General features: G+C 46.6%; 1 protein-coding gene across 1 annotated transcript in view; it reads right to left on the bottom strand.

Moving 5' to 3' along the window:
- The window catches only part of MOB3C (MOB kinase activator 3C), a 32,702-nt gene extending 8,766 nt beyond the window's left edge, over window positions 1-23,936 (bottom strand). The window contains exons 1-2 of the mRNA XM_088458312.1: window positions 23,779-23,936; window positions 11,988-12,451 (exon numbers count right to left, since the gene is read on the bottom strand). Coding sequence (XP_088314438.1) covers window positions 11,988-12,405 — 418 coding nt within the window. The 5' untranslated portion in view covers window positions 12,406-12,451; window positions 23,779-23,936. The remainder of the gene's footprint in view (window positions 1-11,987; window positions 12,452-23,778) is intronic.
- Window positions 23,937-25,175: the final 1,239 nt, after the last annotated feature.

The raw sequence follows: 25,175 nt of genomic DNA, 5'->3' as shown, positions 1-25,175 counted from the left end.
ACTTCCAGAAAAGCTGGATCCATACTAAGGGCCGTATTCAATTAGTTTTGCACCCGCAATACTTTTCCACCTGCCGCACTTTTCGCCTACTTCACGTGTTTTGTACTCAAAAACTTTTTGTGCGCTCCCCCGCTATTCGCTGTATTCAATTCCAAAGGACGCAAAAATGCATCCCGGCGAAACTCAAACAGGCGATAAGTGCTGTCAAAGATGGGGAAATCAGCCTGACATCCCCCAAAAAATGCACTAACATTGGGGATCAGTATAGATGTCCCCAAATAGCCATCCAGAAGCTATTTGGGGTACTTAAGTGCTTTCAATTGCCTCTATATAGCGTCTTTGAACAAGTGGTGAAGAATAGCATTAAGCAGTATTTTTTCGTGAAAATAAGTAGTCCTGTCAAATTTTTTTACGCAGGTACCCTTTGGGGGGGCTGTCCCAAGGGTGTAGAGTGGTTTCCGCACCTTTGCACCCCAAAACCGCAATTCTGCACTTTTTTCCGCCTTTTATTCATAGGTGAAACTTTTTCGCCTATTACATTGCATTGGCTTTTCGCGTACGCGAAAAGTCTTTGCAATTGAATACAGCGAAAAGTTTGACGTCATCCGCGATATTTTTTCGCAGATTATGGCTTTTTCGCCGCTAATTGAATACGACCCTCTATATATAGGAAAAGCCGGATCCAAACCAAGACTATTGAAAAAGTTGGATTACAGTAAATGTACTACCCCCCCAGAAAAGCCAGATAGACACTTATGCAATCACTGCACTTGCTGGTTTGGGACTGTCCGCACTACTGTACTTGCTCTGTCATTAGATCACACATGTGCGAGCAGCCATTACTGGGGAGGAAACCTATGGATACCTCCTGGTAACTTTAGCACCCTATAGGCTACACTGGCTAAAAGAGGCCAAGCTTTGTAAAAGCCCATGGGGGGAACGGAAGTAGGGAAACCACAGCAGATAACTCATATCTGCTTCATCCTGGGTATTCTTACATTTTGCGGGTAACCCCTTAAAACGGCTGCACAATTACCCCAAGTCCTAAAACGACCCTTACTGATAGCAGGGAGCTGGGCATAGGTTCATGGTACCATGTACCACACTGTACTACAGTCATCTCTGCACACTACAAAAGGCTGCAACATAGATATTGTCACCAGATAGATCTCCTGCTAGTTCTCTTGCAGTGACCTTAGGTACATGGTACATGCATCACAATGTATTTCCCTTGTTATGTTTAACCAAACCCCACCACTGATTTTTCTTTCATGTATCTTTAGTGTTCAGCCCCTTCAGCATAAGAACAAACCACTTCAAAAGAGGACATTTGTGAACAAACACTTTCACAAGGAAGGAAGGAACTGTCTGCGTCATTATACATGAAGCCGACCATCATAGAGGAAGCAACAGTCAATGTCAGTGTGCCCTCACACATATCTAATACACCCGCTGACAGCTGCATATGCGTCTTTGTAGGGGTCTGCACGAGCCCCATTTGCACGCTTTGCAACAGCCGATGCTTTGTGAATCTAGCCGAGAATTTAGAAAAATGATAAAAAAAAATATTAATCAGACCAGAGTCGATTAATCAGACTCTGGTCTGATTAATATTTTTTTTTATCATTTTTCTAAATTCTCGGCTAGATTCACAAAGCATCGGCTGTTGCAAAGCGTGCAAATGGGGCTCGTGCAGACCCCTACAAAGACGCATATGCAGCTGTCAGCGGGTGTATTAGATATGTGTGAGGGCAGACCTGTGCCCAACTCACTCTGTATGACTGAAAATGCGGAATGTACATGAAAAGGGCATTTCCACATAGGCCAGATACAGGGGCCTATTCATCAATCGATTAATGGCCCGGTAACCAGGCGGAAACGCTAGTTTCCACATTTTTAAGATGCCGAGCCATTCATTATTAGGGGTCCGATAGGACCCCCCCCAGTATTCAACAAGCTCCGAAAACTGAAAGTTTTCGGAGTTTGCTGCCGAGAACAAGCGCCATCTTCAGGCAGCGCTTGTTCTCGGATCCCTGCTCCTTCCAATGGGAAGGAGTTCCAAGGATGCAAAGAGGGATCCGAGCGGATCCCTATGCCGCCTCCTCACTCCCTCTCGGCGGCTTTGCGCATGCGCAGCCCGTTGTCACGCATGTGTTCCCCGGACGACGGGGAGCAGGTAAATAACGCCGTTACAGTAGTAGCGGCGATACTTTCCACGGGGACATCTGCTTTTCGAAGCAGTTGTCCCCTCACCGGAGCAATGATGAATTGCTCCGGTGTCAGGCTTCCCCCTCCCAGCGAGTTCTAAACTTCATCATCGGAGGCCGTACGGCCTTCGATGATGAATAGGCCCCATAGTAAGAACTGTAAGGGGTATATTTACTAAAGTGCGGGTATTTAGAAGTGGTGTTGTTGCCCATAGCAACCAATCAGATTCTACTTATTTACCTAGCACCTTCTAGAACACAGGTTCTCAAACTCGGTCCTCAGGACCCCAAACAGTACATGTTTTCCAGGCCTCCTCACAGAATCACAAGTGAGATAATAAGCTCCTCCTGTGGATCTTTTAAAATGTGTCAGTGAGTAATGAATACACCTGTGCTCCTGCTGGGTGACCTGGAAAACGTGAACTGTGTGGGGTCCTGAGGGCGAGTTTGAGAACCACTCTTCTAGAAGATCAGGGGTCTTCAACCTTGGCCCTCCAGCTGCTGTAGAACTATACATCCCAGCATGCACTGTCATAGTTTTAGCACGCTGTTATATCAAAAAGGTGGTAGTGCATGCTGGGATGTGTAGTTCCACAGCAGCTGGAGGGCCAAGGTTGAAGACCCCTGTTGAAGATAATAGCTAGTAGCTGATTGGTTGCTATGGACAACAACTCCACTTTTAAGTGTCTCATACACAAAAGCAGCTTTGCACATAGACTCACATTAGAAGGATTATATACTGTATAATGCTGGGCATACACTATACAATTATCTGTTAGATATCTGTCCAATCTGGCTGGTTGGAATGAAAATTTGGTAATGTATGGGAGCAAATGACAGTCAATTATATGGTTTTAAACACTGGAAAACAGACAAAAACGATTGTTCAACTTGGTCAAATTTGTTTATTTAACCAATTTGGCTGAACGTCTATTTTTGTCTGTTTTCCAGTGTTTGTGAACAAATGGATGACTGTCATTTGCTCCCATACATTACCAGGTTTTCATTCCAACCAGCCAGATTGGACAGATATCTGACAGATAATTGTATAGTGTATGCCCAGCATTAAGGTGGCCATATATCAGAGACCGGATTTTGCGATCCGGCGATGTGACGGGAAGTGCCGGCATTTCCGGGTGGAAACGCCGACCTCCCACCATCGGTGTTCTGCGATCCGTCGCCGGATCACAGACATTTTCCATGTTAAATGTCGCCGATTTGACGATCGCGATCATTTTTTGATCGCGATCATCAAATCGGGAAAATCCAACATGTTGGATGTCTTGCGATCCCGCGATGCCGAGTTGCCGCATCGCAGCAATCCATCTCTGATGGATGGACCCCATTACACATGTTACAGTCAGGTGTAAATATACAACTTTGACGAAAAGCAATATTACCTCATTGCTTCTCACTGGATGACTGTTAAATCACTTACACAGCTGATACCCTTAATAAGTGAATTGCAGATATATGAACGGATTGAAAGCACGCTTGTTGTGGCACCTTCTAGCGTTCCCGCTAGGCTGTTTTAGCGGGGCGCGCCGCCCTGCCCTCCTTCTGGAGGGCAAAGAGCACCCTGCCCTCCAGAAGGAGGGCAAAAAGCGCCCTGCCCTCACAGCCTGCGGGTGCCGTCTTCACCCGCGGGTTGCAGTGTCCCGCGGGTGGGGAAATGTGCTGTGCATCCAGCATCTATTCTCCCTGTCGGCAGCGCTTGGGGGCTGCCCGGCCTGTCCGTAAGTGCCAGGCACGCCCCCAAGAGTAACGAAAAGGGGACGCGTCTTATAGACACGCCCCCTTTTCAATAGCCACGCCCTCTTTTCATGCGCACAGAGGTGCACTCTCTAACTTCGGCGCCCTGCCTGCCGCCGTAGCTAGAGTGAACACTAACCTTCTATATTGCTAGCAAAGCGGATATCCACAAACATGTATTGCAAATTACACTGTCATCGGGCCTGATTCATACGCGGGCGCATTGGCGATGTTGCACGTAAATGGCCAATGTTTTAAGTCTGCCCATGCATCTGAGTCGCACTATACATTGCATCCCGATTGCGCACAGAGATGCAGCACAGAAGTGGACACGTGGTCTGAGAATTCCTGAGAGGTAACATGTCAAAGTCGGCGTGGGCGGGTTGCTGAATGCGGCTGCGTATGAAGATACACAGCCACTTACACAGGAGGCCACATTCCATCGGAGAAAACGGCGCCTGCCATAGGGCTGATGCAGGTTTGGATGGTGCGACTAAATACATGCAGCGATGGAAATCCACTGTCCGAAGATGCTGTAAGTGGGCGTCTCAGGATCCATGAGGCTGATGTACAGTACTTATTGCGCTGTTTCATGCTGCACTTGCACACAGAAATTGTTATTCTTCCATCTGTATGTAAATTCTGGTGCCTTTTGCGATTACAACTCCTTGTACTTAGACAGGCTGTAGGGAGGGAGCACAGAGATTCAGGTGCGCCTGTCAGGAGGTGCGCAACCCTTGATGCAAAATATGCACTGATGACGATGATGATTGACGGCCTGGAAAATTGGCTAATGATAGAAGTACGAATACAGTATGAGATGTAGGCTTGGCACAAAGCAGGACCTGGACTGAGTATCATACATCAGAATATACCTGCAATGTGAGGCGAGGGCGTCTCTCCCCGGTGGCCGGCAGCTGACTGACGCGGCTAGCCAGCCGCCGCAGCCTTAGTAGACTCCAGGCACTAGAGTGTGCCCAGAGTCTACTGCGCATGCGCAGAACGCAGGAAAAATGGCCGCGGCCACCACCCGATTTTGGGGAGCCTCCCAGTCATTCCAGGAGTAGACAAATATGCCCTTTGTACTTGCCAATATTCTAACGGTCAATCAGCCATACCCATCCCCTGTGACAGATGGAGGCCACCGTGTTACATCTTCTGTTATCTCCTCTCAGATGCATGGTCTTGCCACAGTCGAACGCTACCTGTTGCAGTGATGCTGTGCCAACTTCTTTGTAGCAGCTGGGGCAAGGGGTCTCTGTATCAGGCTGCTGGGACATGGTCATTTGTTCTGCATGACAACATGACGCGTTTCACTGTGCCACCTGCATCACAAATGCACCCTCTAATGGAGATCATGGAAGTAGAACGGAACGTCCCCTGCATTCACTGCAAACTTTACTGTGTGAGCTGGAAACACAATCTCCAGAGTTCATAACTTTCTGCATTGGGCTTATTCAGATCTATCCCTGGGTGCTTGTATTGAGTATATTTATTTTAGTTGAATTATACTGTGCTGATGAGCAAGTTGGAACATGTGCTGTCTGTATCAGTCACATCAAGGGCACTCTCTACACATGTATTTGCTCCGTTATAAATTCATGTACTGGCATGTTCTCCACCTTCTACCCTCACTTATACGTTGTCCACACTGTCTGTAAGAAATGCATATTTACAATCAAACATTTAATATGAACCCTTGGCTTTACCATGTATTTAATTAAATAAAATCAAATGGCCGATTTATCAGATCATCCCGATTGTGATAAAGCTGGTTTCTTTTTTTTTTTATCGCTACCTATTGCAGTTCTAAGAAAATCACTTATTACTGCAATATGAAAAAAAAGCTCTTGGCGATGGTGGCCTAGTTCAGTAGGGATTAACATACCACTGCACCAGGTCAGTCACTGCAGAAATGAGGAGGTGGGATTAAGCACATTTTACATCATGACGATATGCTATCGCCATCCTGAGATGCAGATAGCAATAGATATTGTGGCGGGTAAAGTACCTCTGTGATACTGATTAAATAGACTTTCCTATGCAAAGGCTCTACTGGGAAATCTTACCAATAGTAAGGTTGACTGCTGGTCATTGTAGTCAGCATCAATAGGGCTTTTTGCACTTTGAAAAATATGCCCATTAGTGCATAGCATTCCTCCTAATTGTCTTGATTTGAGGAAACTGAATAGTGGAACTTTTATCCTGACAAAGACGGTTGGGAGATAATTGGATGTACCAGCAGCAGGCGTGCACTGCACTAATAGAGTGTTATTAGGGAAGGGACCTGGCAAATGCATAAATGAGGTTACCCATGGCCATGCTGGTATCTGAGTTATGTTTAACCTGAGTTATTGAAAGGGCCACTCCTGCCCCCGGTGTGACATGGCACAACCCCCATGAGGTGTGACCATGCCCTCAGTGAGCCTTGAGTGGTGAACAGGCAAGTATTGCTCCTTCTCTTGCAGTTTTGCTCTGGGGCCAGGTCACTGTTACTTAAGTCTTACATTTTCTATTATATACAGTCAGGTCCATAAATATTGGGACATTGACAGAATTTTCATAATTTGTCCTCTATTCACCACCACAATGGCTTTGAAATGAAACAAACACGATGTGATTTAACTGCAGACTTTCAGATTTAATTTGAGGGTAATTACATCCAAATCAGGTGAATGGTGTAGGAATTACAACGGTTTCTATATGTGCCTCCCACTTTTTAAGGGGCCAAAAGTAATGGGACAAACTAAACAATCCTAAATCTAACTTTCACTTTTTAATAATTTGTTGCAAATCCTTTGCAGGCAATTACAGCCTGAAGTCTGGAACGCATAGACATCACCAGACGCTAGGTTTCATCCCTGGTGATGCTCTGCCAGGCCTCTACTGCAAATGTCTTCAGTTCCTGCTTTGTTCTTGGGGCATTTTCCCTTCAGTTTTGTCTTCATCAAGTGAAATGTATGCTCAATCGGATTCAGGTCAGGGAATTGACTTGGCCATTGCATAACATTCCACTTTTTAGCCTTAAAAAACTCTTTGGTTGCTTTTGCAGTATGCTTCGGGTCATTGTCCATCTGCACTGTGAAGCGCTGTCCAATGAGTTCTGAAGCATTTGACTGAATATGAGCATATAATATTGCCCAAAACACTTCAGAATTCATTCTGCTGTGTCACGGCCAGGGTATTTCAGCATGGCGCTAAGCGAGTGTTACCTGTGAGGTCATTGTGGTGCGGGCTGTCTGGTGGCGGAGCTGGTGTCTGGCGGAGGGCTTTGGCTGCGCGTGTTGTTGTGCGGGCCTGTTGTCACTCTGCGCTGGTAAGGCCTGGCGGCGTCTCCATTCCGTTTGGCATGGGCGCCGCCATCTTGCCTTCTGGCCATGTGATGTGACTGGCCAATCCTGGTGAGTCACATGTTCCCTCCGGCCAGTAACAGCACGGCATGGGGTATTTAGGAAGGGTCAGTGCCTTCCTTCTTTGGCCAGTGCAACATGTATCTCAGCCTAGCTGAGAGGGAGTTCTCTGTGCTTATCCTGTTCCTGTGAATTCGCTGTCTGCCAGTCAGCTCCTAGCTCCCACTGGACTACCCCGCTTCCTCCATCACCCTTGCCCATACCTGAGTGCCTGAGCCTGCTGACATCCTGCGCTTCAGTTCACTACCTGCATACCTGGCTTGATTATTTTCAGTTCACTACCTGCATACCTGGTTTGATTATTTTCAGTTTCACTACCTGCACACCTGGATAGCTCTAATTGTTTCTACTTGGACATTAACCCTTTTACTCCCACCACAGAACTCTTGTGCACATTTATATATTCCTGGACTTTTATTTACTGCCACATTATATGTCTACTCAAGCACTTATTAAAAATCCTAGTTTTATTTTCAAATCTGCTTCTGTGATCACTCCTGCTACCACCCCGGATCCACAAACAACCCAGAACATAACATGCTGCTTTTGTCAACAGTCACATCATCAGTAAATACAAGGGAACCAGTTCCATTGGCAGCCATACATGCCCACGCCATGACACTACCACCATCATGCTTCACTGATGAGGTGGTATGTTTTGGATCATGAGCAGTTCCTTTCCTTCTCTTCTCTTCCCATCACTCTGGTACAAGTTGATCTTTGTCTCATCTGTCAATAGGATGTTGTTCCAGAACTGTAATGGCTTTTTTAGATGTTGTTTGGCAAACTCTAATCTGGTCTTCCTGTTTTTGTGGCTCACCAATGGTTTGCATCTTGTTGTGAACCCTCTATATTCACTCTTGTGAAGTCTTCTCTTGATTGTTGACTTTGACACATATACATCTACCTCCAAATCAAGTGTTCTTGATTTGGCCAACTGTTGTGAAGGGGTTTTTCTTCACTAGGGAAATAATTATTTTGTCATCCACCACAGTTGTTTTCCGTGGTCTTCCGGGTCTTTTGGTGTTGCTGAGCTCTCCGGTGCATTCTTTCTTTTTAAGAATGTTCCAAACAGTTGATTTGGCCACACCTAATGTTTTTGCTATCTCTCTGATGGGTTTGTTTTGATTTTTCAGCCTAATGATGGCTTGCTTCACTGATAGTGACAGCTCTTTGGATCTCATATTGAGAATTGGCAGCAACTGATTCCAAATGCAAATGTCACACCTAGAATCAACTCCAGACCTTTTACCTGCTTAATTGATAATGAAATAACGAGGGAATAGCCCACACCTGTCCATGAAATAGCTTTTGAGTTGATAGTCCCATTACTTTTGGCCCCTTAAAAAGTGGGAGGCACATATTGAAACTGTTGTAATTCCTACACCGTTCACCTGATTTGGATGTAATTACCCTCAAATTAAATCTGAAAGTCTGCAGTTAAAGCATATCTTGTTTGTTTCATTTCAAAACCATTGTGGTGGTGAATAGAGGCCAAAATCTGAAAATTCTGTCAATGTCCCAATATTTATGGACCTGACATATATATATATATATATATATATATATATATATCCAGGAGCTAAAGTAGAGTTGGATGCAAATGCTATTGTGTTTCTTATGCACCCTCAGCCATGCCCAATGAGATGCGTTTTACACTTATGACCCCTTATGCAAAAAATACACTGATGATCAGCACGATTGTCAGCTGTATTTTTTGTATATCACTTATGCTAATACTATTGCAGTGTTCTCCCCAGAATTTCCACAAAGCCGGGCGACACCATGAGGCAGCTGGGGAAAGGAGAGGGGGGGGCACCGCGTACCCTCATCCCCTCCAACCCGGTATCCCACCCACTGCCAGACTGCCTCCAGGCAGGAGAAGGGGGGCTGCGAGTCCGCAAAGCCTGCAGCGGAGACACCATGAGGCATCCGCTGGTCATCCCTGTTCTTTGACTGACTGGCCCATGGGCCAATCAGAGCCTGGGGGGGGGCTATGCGGGTGTTGGGGCGGTGCTATGTGCAGCGTCACAGCACCTTGTAAAACTTAAAAAAAAAAACATTTGGTTATGCTGTGCCATCGATGGAGGGAAACCATCTGGTTCTCCACCATCGATGGTAATACCATTCGACAGTGGCCATTAACCATTGATTATGAATCATTGATGGTCTATGGCCATACCTAGTGCAGGGTGGGCCCCGCTCATTGGCCACAATACTCTCTGCTGGCCGGCGACAGTGCACTTTGGGAGCCAGGCAGTGTTAGAAAAATGCCAGACAGAGCGACCATCAAGAAGGTCCTTGGGAGAACACAGTATTGTATTGTTGGGATGTAGTCATATTTTGACAAACGGTAGGGGGGCAGCATAATCTCGAACCTGGCATGCCAACATAGTACTAATGCTATCTGCACCAGCTTTGCAACTTTAAACATGATGCTTTACTATTATGTTCAAAGTAGTACACCCAGCACAGTATCGATGCGGTTTGCGCGATCACATCATCGAGGCCCCACCCCCTTTTCACAATGCCAAAAATCACGGCATTGTGAAGCAGGGGCGGGGCCACAATGACGCGATTCAGCGCAAACCGCATCACCCCCCTCCCGCTTCGGGGGTTTCTAGTTTACTCTGGGGGGGTAGGGAGAGTCGGCGGCCACCGGGAGGCTTGCCTGCCTTTCCGGGGGGCTGGGAGCAGCACCCGATATTCGGGAGGGTAGGCAAGCTTGCTCTATTACCCTTCCATGCTTGGTAGATTCCATATGACAGAAAGATCCCTGTGACTTCTCTGATGTCAGCGTCTCCCTATGATTTTGCTAAACAACACATTAGGAAATTTTGCGGACAGAGAATAGAATCAGACCCCCAGATGTATTATCAGGCACACAGTGGATACTTTGATCCAAGGATGTAATGACAAATTTGATAGTCAAAATGCCGACACTGAGAACGGTGACATAGGGCTCTATTTATTAACATTATTTTTACTAAAATAAAGTGAAAAAGGGTGTTTTCACACCCTTTTCACATTATTTTAGTTTCACCTGTATTTATTACAGGGCAATTGGAGTAGAATTAGTAAAATTCTACTCCAACCCCCAGTATCACTTATTTTTAGTAAAGCAGATCGCATTTCCCATAATTGTAATGGGAAATGTGATCTGTGTGCAAGTTACTAAAAATAAATTGTAAAAAAATACCGGGGGAAGCCCTGTGATAATAACGCCACCTGGAGGTGGCGTTATCCAGGGTCTCCCCCGGTTACCGGGCTCCCACTCTGCTCTAACGGGGAGAGCAGAGGCGGGAGCCGGTACCAGTAATCAGCTATGTGGTCTAAGTAGACCGCAAGCTGATTGCTGTAAAAAAAAGAAAAAAAAAATTAAACATTTTTTTTTTCACTTACCTGAATCCAGGGACCGGTGATCGGGCCTCCGGTGATGGCTCCTCTCCAGTCAGCTGGTCTCCCATAGTACACTGGGGCCTGGTCATCAGGTGATCGGGCCCCAGTGCAGTATGGGAGATCACCTGATCGGGGAGCCCGGAGAAGACCACCAGAGGCCAGGAGGATGCAGGTAAGTGTAAAGAAGGGAGGGGGGGTCGCGGGGGTCCGCGATCACGGGGGGGCGGGGCTTAGCGTCGGTGGGGGGGGTAGTAGCGGTGGTCGGTCGGCGCATGCGCGGGCTCTTAGTCGCGGTATTTTTTCCGAAAATACCGCGACTAGAGTGCGGATGGGATCCGCAGGGACAGAGCTTTATCGCAAGCTCTGTCCCTGCAAGGGATTTATAGTAAATCCCTGTGATATTACCTGAATTCGCAATGCGAATTCACTCGGTAATATCACACTACAATCCGCATTCAATATGCGGATTGTAGTAAATAGAGCCCATTGTGAGAGCAAACCCTGCCGACATGTTAATCATGCGATTTAAAGTATTTTAACAGTGTGGCCTTTACAACTTCAGACATGACGCTTCACCATCATGTTAGAAGTTGTAAAGCCGACACTTAGGGTTAAATTTACAATAAAAATACTTTTTAGAAGTGGAGTTGTTGCCCAAGGCAACTAATCAGATTCTGCTTAACATTTATCTAGCACCTTCTAGAAGATAAAAGCTCGAATCTGATTGGTTGCTATGGGCAACATCTCCAACAAACTCTCACTTTAGTAAATTTACCCCTTAAAATCTTCGGATGCTGCAGTGGATTAGAGAAGCCGACAGTGGTCATGTTTTTATCTAAGACGCTTCCTGCGGCTTTTGTTTAATTTTGCACAGCCGCTGTGTACAAAGACACAACGATGGGGAAATTAGTCGTACATCTATGATTCAGACACTTAGGGGTATATTTACTAAAGTGCAGGGCTTTTTTGTTGTCCAATCAGATTCGATTTAACATTTACCTAGCACCTTGTAGAAGGTAATAGCTTGAATCTGAATGGTTATTATGGGCAACATGTCCAATTCTAAAAACCACCACTTGAGTAAATATACCCCTAAGTAACTAGGACCAGCAACAGCCCAATAACCACAGTGCCGCTAGGCACCCGCTCACTAATGGAATTGTTTACTGTAAATCATTATGATCATTCGTTGCTCATTAAAAAAAAATTAAACACTTACCCGTCCTGGTTGGAAATATATCTTCATTGTTTATTAAGGTTTCAATCCACTCCATCAGCATGTTCATGTACAGTGGAGCAGACACCTTGGTGGGCTTCTTATACCTGTTCTCATCTTGCCATCTGTACTCATATTTCAGCCCCCCAGACATGACGGGACAGCTCCTCTCTGTGCAGAACTCAGACATGGTTCCATAGATCAGGTTGATCCTATTGAAAAAGTCCACGACATGTACAGCTATCCAGTCATTGATGCTCTCCCCGGGTGGCAGCTGGACCACCGTCTTCAGGTCCAGGCCTGATTTAAGGGATGCCTGGGCCTTTTTGTACAGTTCAAAACGCTGCGTCCCCGGCTGGAACCTCTTCCTTGGACGAAAAGTTCTGTCTTTATTAAACACCTGTGTAAGGCATAGTGCCATAGTCTCCAGGGGCTGAGGATCAGTGGAGAGATGCTGGGTGCTGGCTCTGGAGGAGTAATAGAGATTACACAAGATAAATTAAATACCACAGTGGCTGAGCTGGCTTGACTCTGATCTAAGGTTGTTAATAAAACTCTGTTGTATGTATTAACTAAACCAAACATACTAGGGCTCGTGTGCAACACTCACCAGCTGACATCGAACTAACATCGAGCTCACAGAGATACAGGATAAGCAAAGTCTAATTACAGTGCACTGTACTCTGAATGACTCTCCTCAATTACCCAGAAGTGTCACTAGCCACCCAGCCAATACATCATGGCTAGAGTGGGAACAAGCTTGTGATAGGCTGAGCAGCTTATAAGACTGTTTACCCTGTGATAAGTATACCCCTATTTATACAAAGCAGATAACTATTGGTGATACCAGGGTCATTTAAAGAGAGGAAGGGACCCGTGTGCAGCCTCCATTCAGGTCCCCTCCTCTCCAGCAGCGCAGTAGACTCTGGCTTTCTGCTAGAGTCTACTGTGCATGCACAGGTCTCCAGGAAAATGGCCACCATGCCATTTTCCCGGTGACTAAAGTCAGAAGAACCAGTGGAAGTGGGACTCCAGAGAGGTAAGTATACAAATTATATGGGTGCAGGGTATGCAGTGTGGGCCACCCTGGACCCAAAGGCCTGTGTGCACCACACACCATACATGCCTACTCTCCCGGAAGTCACGGGAGGTTCCCGATTTTTCGGGTAACCTCCCGCAACCCGGTAGAGTAGGCACTTCTCCCGCATTCCTGCCCACTTCCTAGTGAAGTGGGCAGAATGGGGAGAATTTTCACAGTGATTTGGGTCCCTCAGTAGGGGACGAGGCTTAATTACGTGCTTTTACAAGAATTTAATCATTTGGCTCCGCCCCTATTTAAATGTGATCTATTTGCGGTGATTTATCACAATGAGCGGGGCTTAATGATGCAAAACATCAGGCCACTCCCCATCGCCCCCAACCAGCTTCTCCACGGGAAAATTAAAAGTAGGCAAGTATGCCGCACACCCTGCGCCCATCATATACAACGCCACTGGGTGATACTGAAGCTATGTACCTGGATTTAACAACATGGGGCCTCATTTATCAACAAGGTTTTATCACTTAAAACGAGTGATAAAACTCGCTGTGTATGATAAATGGTGCTTCAGCCAATCAGCTCCCAATTTTCAAACAGATGACAGTTGGGAGCTGATTGGCTGGAGCACCATTTTCATACAAAGCGAGTTTTATCACTCGTTTTTTGTGATAAAATTGTTGATAAATGAGGCCCCATATGATCACGTTCTGGATTTAGAAGTACTTTTGTGAAGGTTATTTCAGTGTCCTTACAGGTAAAAGCTAATGATTTTGTGAAGACTTGTTCTGTTCTGGAACAATATATAATTAACACCCTAATTCGCTGCGACTACCGGAGCAATTCATCATTGTTCCGGAGCGGTGGCAGCTGATGTGAAATCAGCTGCCCCCGCGAGCGGCTTCACTACTCCTCTTCGGAGCAGTGAATCTTTTCACTGCTCCTAACTGAGCAGTGACGGCGGTGCACATGCGCGACCTACAGGTCACGCATGCGCACAAGAGCTCCGACGTCCGACAGGGGCGGAGGGATCCAAAAGGATCCCTTCTCGCCAGCCGGACCCTCTTCCCATAGAGAAGAGCGGGCGGCGAAGAACAAGCGGGGGTATTCGCCAGCTGAAGATGGCGAATGCTCCCACAGTCAAGCTCCGAAGATATAATATTTTCGGAGCTTGATGAATTCTGTCCCCATACTAGTGTGTGGGGACAGCGGGCCATTCCGCAAACAGAAGGTAAGTAGGAGATATCTGTGATACTAGTGTATGGGGACAGCGGGCCATTCCGCAAACAGAAGGTAAGTAGGAGATATCTGTGATACTAGTGTATGGGGACAGCGGGCCATTCCACAAACAGAAGGTAAGTAGGAGATATCTGTGATACTAGTGTATGGGGACAGCGGGCCATTCCGCAAACAGAAGGTAAGTAGGAGATATCTGTGATACTAGTGTATGGGGACAGCGGGCCATTCCGCAAACAGAAGGTAAGTAGGAGATATCTGTGATACTAGTGTATGGGGACAGCGGGCCATTCCGCAAACAGAAGGTAAGTAGGAGATATCTGTGATACTAGTGTATGGGGACAGCAGGCCATTCTGAAAATAGAAGGTAAGTAGGAGATATCTGTGATACTAGTGTATGGGGACAGCGGGCCATTCCGAAAACAGAAGGTAAGTAGGAGATATCTGTGATACTAGTGTATGGGGACAGCAGGCCATTCCGCAAACAGAAGGTAAGTAGGAGATATCTGTGATACTAGTGTATGGGGACAACGGGCCATTCCGAAAACAGAAGGTAAGTAGGAGATATCTGTGATACTAGTGTATGGGGACAGCGGGCCATTCCGAAAACAGAAGGTAAGTAGGAGATATCTGTGATACTAGTGTATGGGGACAGCGGGCCATTCCGAAAACAGAAGGTAAGTAGGAGATATCTGTGATACTAGTGTATGGGGACAGCAGGCCATTCCGCAAACAGAAGGTAAGTAGGAGATATCTGTGATACTAGTGTATGGGGACAACGGGCCATTCCGAAAACAGAAGGTAAGTAGGAGATATCTGTGATACTAGTGTATGGGGACAGCGGGCCATTCCGAAAACAGAAGGTAAGTAGGAGATATCTGTGATATCTCCTGCTTCACCTTCTTAATGAATGGCCCGAATACTTAATTTTAACAATTGCAGGTGAAAATTTGCTTTTTCACCTGCTTTTGTCAAAATGAAGTGATAATGAATAGGCCCCATTGAAATATAAATGACATTACAAATCCAAGCTGTGTTGCTGTTTTAGCTTCACATTTCGCCTTCAGCTTTCAGTTAGCACATTGGGGCAGATTCAAATAACCACAATGTCGCCTTGCGCAACTTTTCTTCATGACAAAAACCCGGGGTCGTGACTTTAGCTATTCAGTTACAAAATCCTGGTAACGTAGCAAAACTAGGAAAGGTATAAGGTTTAATTTGCAATTACAAAGATGGTGGTAACTTTTTAAAAATGCCACAATATAGTGCATTACTTCTGCTACACTCCTCCCAAGGATAATATTGTATTTAAAGGTGTGAGAGGCTATGGAGGAAGATTCTCTTACAGGAATTGTTAGGCAACCATGTGTGCAGGACTTAAATTGAGCCATCATAAGGCAAACCTGGCTAGGTCAGAGGTCATGTTACAGGGAGTTAAGATTGCTCATGGACAGGGGAGCAGAGAGGGGGGGGGCGGATATGATTTACCCGGGCATGTTGGAGGGGCCCGTCAGGGGTCCATGTCCTGCTTCCCGCCCCCAATCCCCTCCCCTTGCACACCGCTACTTAGGGCAGGGAGAGAGACGGCTGACTGCAGCCTCTCCCCAGCCCAACAGACACGCTGCCGTCACGCAGTGTGCTGGCCGGGCTAGGGAGAGAGGCTGCTGCAGCGCTCTCTTCTCCCGGCTTTATATGCAGGGGGGAGCGATTGCGCCCCCACCCTCGGACGCCTGCCCCCGTGGTGTCCACAGACTAGTGCCCGGAGTCTTCTGAACCTGTCAGTACACCGCTGCCGCCGCAGAGAAAGGAGGAGGCCCCGGATGGTGAGTGAACACGGGAAACCTCTCTAAATATGCCTCTGCACTCACCATACTAAAGTATGGTGATGTGATTCATCCACGGAGCAGGCGTGCAGCGGGAAGAGAAAGGAACTTCTCCACTGTAACCTGCTTTGTGAATTGCACCTAGTAGAGAAAAGCTCTGTTTTCTGCAAAACAGGACTTTTCTCTGCTCCATGGATAGACCCCTATATCAGCAGTCCTGCTACAAGGAGTAGGATCTGTGATCAGACCATTAGGCTATTTCTCCAGGCTATTTCTCCAGTAGAAATAGGTTTTGATGAACAAAACCCTGGGAGTACCCTGCGGAGTACATCCCGCCAGTCACCGCATCCTTACTGATCGCATATGTACTAACATAAGTGATCAGTACCACAAAGGACAGTTCTTCCAATAAGAGCTGTCATTTGCAATCAGCGCTGCACCCTGGACTTCTGGGTTTATGACCCAGGAGTCTATCTGCGCATGAACAGAGTGACGCGGCGGCCACGGGGCATCCTGGGAGGGCCCTCATACCAGAGCGAAGCGGTAGAAGCCCATAGACTTCTATAGGGTAACGCCAGGAAAAGCTGGCATTACGCTCCGCGTCAGGGACCCAGCGGCCACCCCATAGTGCATATAGAAAATGTGGTAACATCCCGAAAACAGGGTTTTTATGGCATTTTCCATTTAGTACATCCTGCCCCGTTTACAAATTTATTTATTTTTTAGCAGAGAAAATTTTGATAAATATGCCCCTAAATGATAAGATGAAGATTAATGTGTAGTTGGCTTATTATGAAAGTAGTTGAGGCAGCAAAGATCAAAACACAGAAAAATGCAGTTTGACCGCATTGTATCAAGCTCCTATATAAATGGCATTCCCTAATAGAAACATATGAGCTTCTATCCGCATAATTCCCCAGAAGGATCCAATAGGATCCCTTCCAGGGTCCCCCGCGGCTCACGCATGCGCTGGCCGACGGACGCACATGCGCATTTGAACTCCCAGGTCATAAAACCGGATGTCCTCACACCGCAAAGGTCAGCTCTGTGTAAGAGTCCTTTGTGGTTTCAATTGCAAATCTACAAGCATATGTTAATAAATGCCACTATACATACGGTAAGTATCACACTCGCAATGCAACACTTTATACATCGCAACCAAAGTGGGGGAGCAAATTCTAGGCATATATTGTCAACCTCCAGGGTGCACCTCCGTCTTACTATCTACCGAAGGCATTTGCCCTGGAAAATCCTGACTATATAGACAGCCCCCCGGCCCACCCACTAAAGGGGGCATGCTGTCACTCAACATCGACAGCACGCCCCCTTTGGTATGAGACCCAGGTCTAGCGCATGGGCGCGACGGAGCCGTCGCCGTCGTGCGCATGCGCTCTGGGCCACCATCGACCCGGTTACGAGCGCTCAGCACTTGCGACCGGGTCTGAATCAAGCCCTATGTGTGTGCGCTATATAGATAACTGGTAATAAATAAATAAATAAATCACACATACAGGGGGAATCCAATTCATAATTACCCGCACTGCACTGGGAAATGTTATTCAAGGAAATAGCATTTTCCCCACACGGTAAATCAGGGGTTAACATGGAGAAACCAAATGATTCAGCATAAACTGCAGAATCAATGGATTTCCCAATTTGTTAAACCCCCTCCCTTCCAATGACTCCTGAAGCTGTGAGGGAAAGTCCACCTAGGGGAAATAGCTCGCTGGGTTAACTCCGTTAATTCAATTACTGGCCACTGGGTTTACCCAATCGGAGTCCCCCAAAGACTCCTAAGGCCCAGCTCCACCTCCTAAAGAAATGCCCTCTAGTCAAGAAGTGGCGCAGGATTGGCTGACGACTTGCAGTACGTGTTCCCCGTCACATAGGAGTACGTGTTCCCCGTCACATAGGGGTTTCCTAAACATAATGAAAGTACAAGAGAGATTCTGACTTCTGTTTTTTTTTTTTTATATTTAGCAAAGTAGGAAAATCTGTTATATTCCTATTTACACCAAACCATACTGTACGTGCCGACTTATCATGGGAAAGCATTTCAGGGAGACTGTGAAAGTAACACCTGCTGTGTGCACATGGGGCCTGATCCAGCCATGGCCGCAATGACAATGGTTACTCTGTTGACGGTTATCTGTGATCTGCACGTGTCTGAGCCGCGCTGCGTATGCGTCACGTGTCATTACTCCCCGTGAGTGTTTATTCGCAAAGTGATTAACAGTCAGGGACCGTTTGTGGGCGCCTCAAACGCAGCCGTTCCCAGGTGTGTCTCAGTCTGCGTTTATGATCCCGTACGCAGTCAAAAGGGCTCCGTCGTCTAAGTTCCCGCGGGCGTTTTGCCCGTTCATAGGGTTACATAGAAGTCGGATAATCAACTGAGCTGTGGCCAGGCTATGTCTATGGACGCAGTAGCTTGGATCTGCGAAGCCGCCGCGTACACATTCACAGCTATGGCGGCACTAGCGCATTTCTATGAATCAGGACCACGGTGCAGAATAGGGGGTGTGCAGTGCTCCGTCCTACAGGCAGTTCTGATGTTTCTTCATTTAACAGGTTCTGTAACAGCGACATAAGGGGGGGGGGTGTAAATGCGATAGGAGGCTGTGCTTTAATACACGTATTTCAGTCCTGCTACTCATGTGTTGTGGTCACAACAATGTGATATGGTCACATAAAAAGCCTGCACAGATCCAATAAGTCTGTCCATGAGCCTGCACAGATGCCAATACGTCTGCCCATGAGCCTGCAAATATGCCAATAAGTCTGCCCATGAGCCTGCAAATATGCCAATAAGTCTGCCCATGAGCCTGCACAGATCCAATTATTCTGCCCATGAGCCTGCACAGATGCCAATAAGTATGCCAATAAGTCTGCCCATGAGCCTGCACAGATGCCAATAAGTCTGCCCATGAGCCTGCACAGATGCCAATAAGTCTGCTCATGAACCCACTAATGCAGGTGTGACCATTCATTAAGATATTCTGCACGCTACTATTTATTCACTCGCATGTTAAATTACCCCCTCCAACTCTGTACTGGCCACCAGGTTCATGCAATTTGTTGCATGTCCCCTGTGATGGAGCACACTTCCCCTGTAATGCAGCACACACCCCCTGTAATGGAGCACACACCCCCTGTAATGCAGCACACTTCCCCTGTAATGGAGCACACTTCCCCTGTAATGCAGCACACTTCCCCTGTAATGCAGCACACTTCCCCTGTAATGCAGCACACACCCCCTGTAATGGAGCACACACCCCCTGTAATGGAGCACACTTCCCCTGTAATGGAGCACACTTCCCATGTAATGGAGCACACACCCCCTGTAATGCAGCACACTTCCCCTGTAATGGAGCACACACCCCCTGTAATGCAGCACACACCCCCTGTAATGGAGCACACTTCCCCTGTAATGCAGCACACATCCCCTGTAATGCAGCACACTTCCCCTGTAATGCAGCACACTTCCCCTGTAATGCAGCACACATCCCCTGTAATGCAGCACACTTCCCCTGTAATGCAGCACACTTCCCCTGTAATGCAGCACACACACCCTGTAATGGAGCACACACCCCCTGTAATGGAGCACACTTCCCCTGTAATGGAGCACACTTCCCCTGTAATGCAGCACACACCCCCTGTAATGCAGCACACACCCCCTGTAATGGAGCACACACCCCCTGTAATGCAGCACACGCCCCCTGTAATGGAGCACACGTCCCCTGTAATGCAGCACACAGCCCCTGTAATGGAGCACACTTCCCCTGTAATGGAGCACACTTCCCATGTAATGGAGCACACACCCCCTGTAATGCAGCACACTTCCCCTGTAATGGAGCACACACCCCCTGTAATGCAGCACACACCCCCTGTAATGGAGCACACTTCCCCTGTAATGCAGCACACACCCCCTGTAATGGAGCACACACCCCCTGTAATACAGCACACATCCCCTGTAATGCAGCACACTTCCCCTGTAATGCAGCACACTTCCCCTGTAATGCAGCACACATCCCCTGTAATGCAGCACACTTCCCTGCAGCACACACACCCTGTAATGGAGCACACATCCCCTGTAATGGAGCACACTTCCCCTGTAATGCAGCACACACCCCCTGTAATGCAGCACACACCCCCTGTAATGGAGCACACTTCCCCTGTAATGCAGCACACACCCCCTGTAATGCAGCACACACCCCCTGTAATGGAGCACACATCCCCTGTAATGCAGCACACTTCCCCTGTAATGCAGCACACTTCCCCTGTAATGGAGCACACACCCCCTGTAATGGTGCACACACCCCCTGTAATGGCGCACACACCCCCTGTAATGCAGCACACACCCCCTGTAATGGAGCACACACCCCCTGTAATGGAGCACACACCCCCTGTAATGGAGCACACATCCCCTGTAATGGAGCACACTTCCCCTGTAATGCAGCACACTTCCCCTGTAATGGAGCACACACTCCCCTGTAATGGAGCACACATCCCCTGTAATGCAGCACACACCCCCTGTAATGGAACACACACCCCCTGTAATGCAGCACACTTCCCCTGTAATGCAGCACACTTCCCCTGTAATGGAGCACACATCCCCTGTAATGGAGCACACATCCCCTGTAATGGAACACACACCCCCTGTAATGGAGCACACACCCCCTGTAATGGAGCACACATCCCCTGTAATGCAGCACACTTCCCCTGTAATGCAGCACACATCTCCTGTAATGGAGTACACACCCCCTGTAATGGAGCACACACCCCCTGTGATAACGCACCCTCCGCCTGGATTACAGCTCACACCCGTTATGAAGCAGCCCCCTTCCTTCCCCTATAATGCTGCACACAGTCACTCATGTAGCCATCATTGTGATGGCGAGCTGCAGCTATTATATTGTAGCCCACATCCATCCTATTCCTCTCCTCAGTGTTTCCTCCATGTTGGGCAGGGTGATGACATGATCACTGTTTTGCACTTAGCTAGTAAAACCTCAGGTAACTTGTGATGGAAAAGCAGAGACATCACATTATCAAGTCCAACCTACTCCAATGTGGGAGCTCTTATTCAGTGGGACTGCCTGTATTATGTGTCATAGGAACGAAGGGACACCAGGACTGTGTGTATTACGTGTCATAAGAATTAGGGACACCAGGACTGTGTGTATTACATGTGTCATTAGAATGAAGGGACACCAGGACTGTGTGTATTACATGTGTCATTAGAATGAGGGACACCGGGACTGTGTGTATTACATGTGTCATTAGAATGAGGGACACCGGGACTGTGTGTATTACATGTGTCATTAGAATGAAGGGACACCAGGACTGTGTGTATTACATGTGTCATTAGAATGAGGGACACCGGGACTGTGTGTATTACATGTGTCATTAGAATGAGGGACACCAGGACTGTGTGTATTACATGTGTCATTAGAATGAAGGGACACCAGGACTGTGTGTATTACATGTGTCATAAGAATTAAGGGACACCAGGACTGTGTGTATTACGTGTGTCATAAGAATGAGGGGACACCAGGACTGTGTGTATTACATGTGTCATAAGAATGAGGGGACACCAGGACTGTGTGTATTACATGTGTCATAAGAATGAGGGGACACCAGGACTGTGTGTATTACATGTGTCATAAGAATGAGGGGACACCAGGACTGTGTGTATTACATGTGTCATAAGAATGAGGGGACACCAGGACTGTGTGTATTACATGTGTCATAAGAATGAGGGGACACCAGGACTGTGGGCGGGATGTACTAAAGGGAAAACGTGACCAAAAATCCCAAAACTGCCGTACTCAGAGTTCTGCCTGCTTTCCCCATATGTACCAAGCTCCAGAATACGTTCTTTTCACTCCAAGCACATGGCAGGGAGGGGCACTGTTCTGAGTCCCTGTCCCTGCGAGTGCACTTTCTTACATCTCGGTGCTATGATCGCATACTGCAATGGTAATATCGCACTCAGATCACATTGCAAATGCGATTATTGATAAATGGGCCTCTTAGGGCTCAATTTACTATGCTGTGTTTTTCAGAGCTGTCTTGTCTTCAGTGGCTTCGGATGCTAGAACTAAAGGGGCACTTATATTCAATAAAAAACACGCCTGGTCTCGTATTGAATATAATTGTCTCTTGCTGCTGCTTTGAAAAGCGCTGTATAGTAAATTCAGCCTTTCATTTTTTATTTCAGAAGACTGTATATACTTTGCACCTTACCGGTACTATCTCCGTCAGATCAAAGAACATGGAATACTCAAATCCTTTTGTCTGGAGAAATGACTGTGTGCCATCTGGAAAAATGAGAACACCATTCTGCACCTATTTATCCCAGGTATATAATCTCATCCTGTAACAATAGTCGCTTTTGGATGTTGGCACATACTGTAAGTGCACTTATCCGGTTCTAAGCAATCACCCATCATCCATCCTAACATCAGGGAGTGCAAAGAGGGCACCTGTAAATCTTTGACCCTCCGCACTAAACCAGGTGCATCCGTGCAACAAGCACAGCGTGACATCACCAAATCACATAATAAATGTCCCTTACTATGTATGTTCCTGTCTGTGTTGTAGTATTTCATGTGAGATGCTACTTACAGCTGCTGTACTGCGCTGCTGCCTGTGTATATCTCACATACATACATAAAGTTATTAAACTGCTCATTCTACTCCTGGCATGTAACGTTCCATTGTTTCTGTAATTTGCTGGTTATTATTAGATGCAAGAAGTCACATGACAGGATCCAGCTGCAATTGCATTGTTCCCCATGAGTATCTGTAATCTAGTGTTATGTTTTACATAGAACATACCAAAAACACAGCAAGAAAAACACAGGTACTCTCCCATATAGGAGTGACTATGCTTAACCTGACTGTGTGATTGCAGTCTCTGATCTAATAACACAGATCTAACCACAGGGAGGTGAAGCTTCCTGTCTGATTGGGTACGTTACCCAGCGCTCAGGAAACATCGCCACTGGCAAAACCAGTGACACAATGGAAATGTAACTCTTAATTTCCATTCCCGAAGCTATGCACAGAAAAAGGAGCTTTATCAATTATTGGCAGCAGCCATCTATTTTTTTATACTACTAGAATACTGCTCAGTCTGTTGCCTCCTTCACAACTGTATAGCATGCCACTGCCAGTCTACCGTAGGCATCTGCTGCTGGTGGATGCAGGTGGCAGATAAAAGGTGAGGTATATACGTCATTTATGCTGATGCTGTGTGCAGCACATTGTTCTTATAAATCTGCAGCTCCCAATGACTGTTAGTCTGAATCATCACAATTCAAGTTCAAACAAGTTGTTGTATCCAGTTAGACAACTTCCATATGTGCGATCCTGTAACCCCCCATGAATAATTATCATCACAAGACAAATATTAGCAGTATATTGCTGCCCCTCTGCATAACAGTCTGTAGTTATATCTGTATGTATGTATTCAGTATATATATATATATATATATATATATATACTCAGACCGTCCTACATGACCCCTTCCATCAGGTACACATATATATATATATATATATATATATATATATAATTATATATATATATATATATATATATATAATTATATATATATATATATATATATATATATAGATATATATATATACATACACACACACACACACCCCTTACACAGTGTGTCACTCTCACCTCACTCCAGGCTCCTGGGAATGTGTCAGGCTACATTTAGGAGATGCAGAGAATCCTCCCAGCTCCTGTCACACGAACCCTGAGATACTTTCTGAAGTTTGTGTTAAAGATCTGTTCTTTTTCCTGCTAGTGATGTCACATCCTGATTCTCTCCCCGAGCATACAGCTGTTCCTGTAGCAACTTGTGTGCACTGAGTCAGACCCATAGTATGGCCCCCGACACACACCCAGAGGGAAGCACAATACACTACATGCTACTCCCACTGCACAACACTCACTACCTCCTCTGCACAGTACAGCACTCGCACTACACCCACTGCAAAGAACATCACAATATATACTACACCACCTGCACAGAACAGCTGGATAATACACTATGCCCACTGCACAGATCAACACAACTCACTACATACTACTGATACCGCACAGAGCTGCACTACACATAATACACCCACCACACAGAGCAGCACAACTCACTACATACTACTGATACCGCACAGAGCTGCACTACACATAATACACCCACCACACAGAGCAGCACAACTCACTACATACTACTGATACCGCACAGAGCTGCACTACACATAATACACCCACCACAGAGAACATCAACACATTACACCCACCACACAGAGCAGCACAACTCACTACTTACTACTCATACCGCACAGAGCTGCACTACACATAATACACCCACCACACAGAGCAGCACAACTCACTACATACTACTGATACCGCACAGAGCTGCACTACACATAATACACCCACCACAGAGAACATCACAACACATTACACCCACCACACAGAGCAGCACAACTCACTACTTACTACTCATACCGCACAGAGCTGCACTACACATAATACACCCACCACACAGAGCAGCACAACTCACTACATACTACTGATACCGCACAGAGCTGCACTACACATAATACACCCACCACAGAGAACATCACAACACATTACACCCACCACACAGAGCAGCACAACTCACTACATACTACTCATACCGCACAGAGCTGCACTACACATAATACACCCACCACAGAGAACATCACAACACATTACACCCACCACACAGAGCAGCACAACTCACTACATACTACTAATACCGCACAGAGCTGCACTACACATAATACACCCACCACAGAGAACATCACAACACATTACACCCACCACACAGAGCAGCACAACTCACTACTTACTACTGATACCGCACAGAGCTGCACTACACATAATACACCCACCACAGAGAACATCACAACACATTACACCCACCACACAGAGCAGCACAACTCACTACTCATACCGCACAGAGCTGCACTACACATAATACACCCACCACAGAGAACATCACAACACATTACACCCACCACACAGAGCAGCACAACTCACTA

Source organism: Taudactylus pleione, unplaced genomic scaffold, assembly GCF_031769625.1.
Source record: "Taudactylus pleione unplaced genomic scaffold, aTauple2 ptg000824l, whole genome shotgun sequence".
Classification (NCBI taxonomy): Eukaryota; Metazoa; Chordata; class Amphibia; order Anura; family Myobatrachidae; genus Taudactylus; species Taudactylus pleione.
Note: the sequence above shows the minus strand (reverse complement) of the source record. Positions and strands in the feature narration are given on the sequence as shown.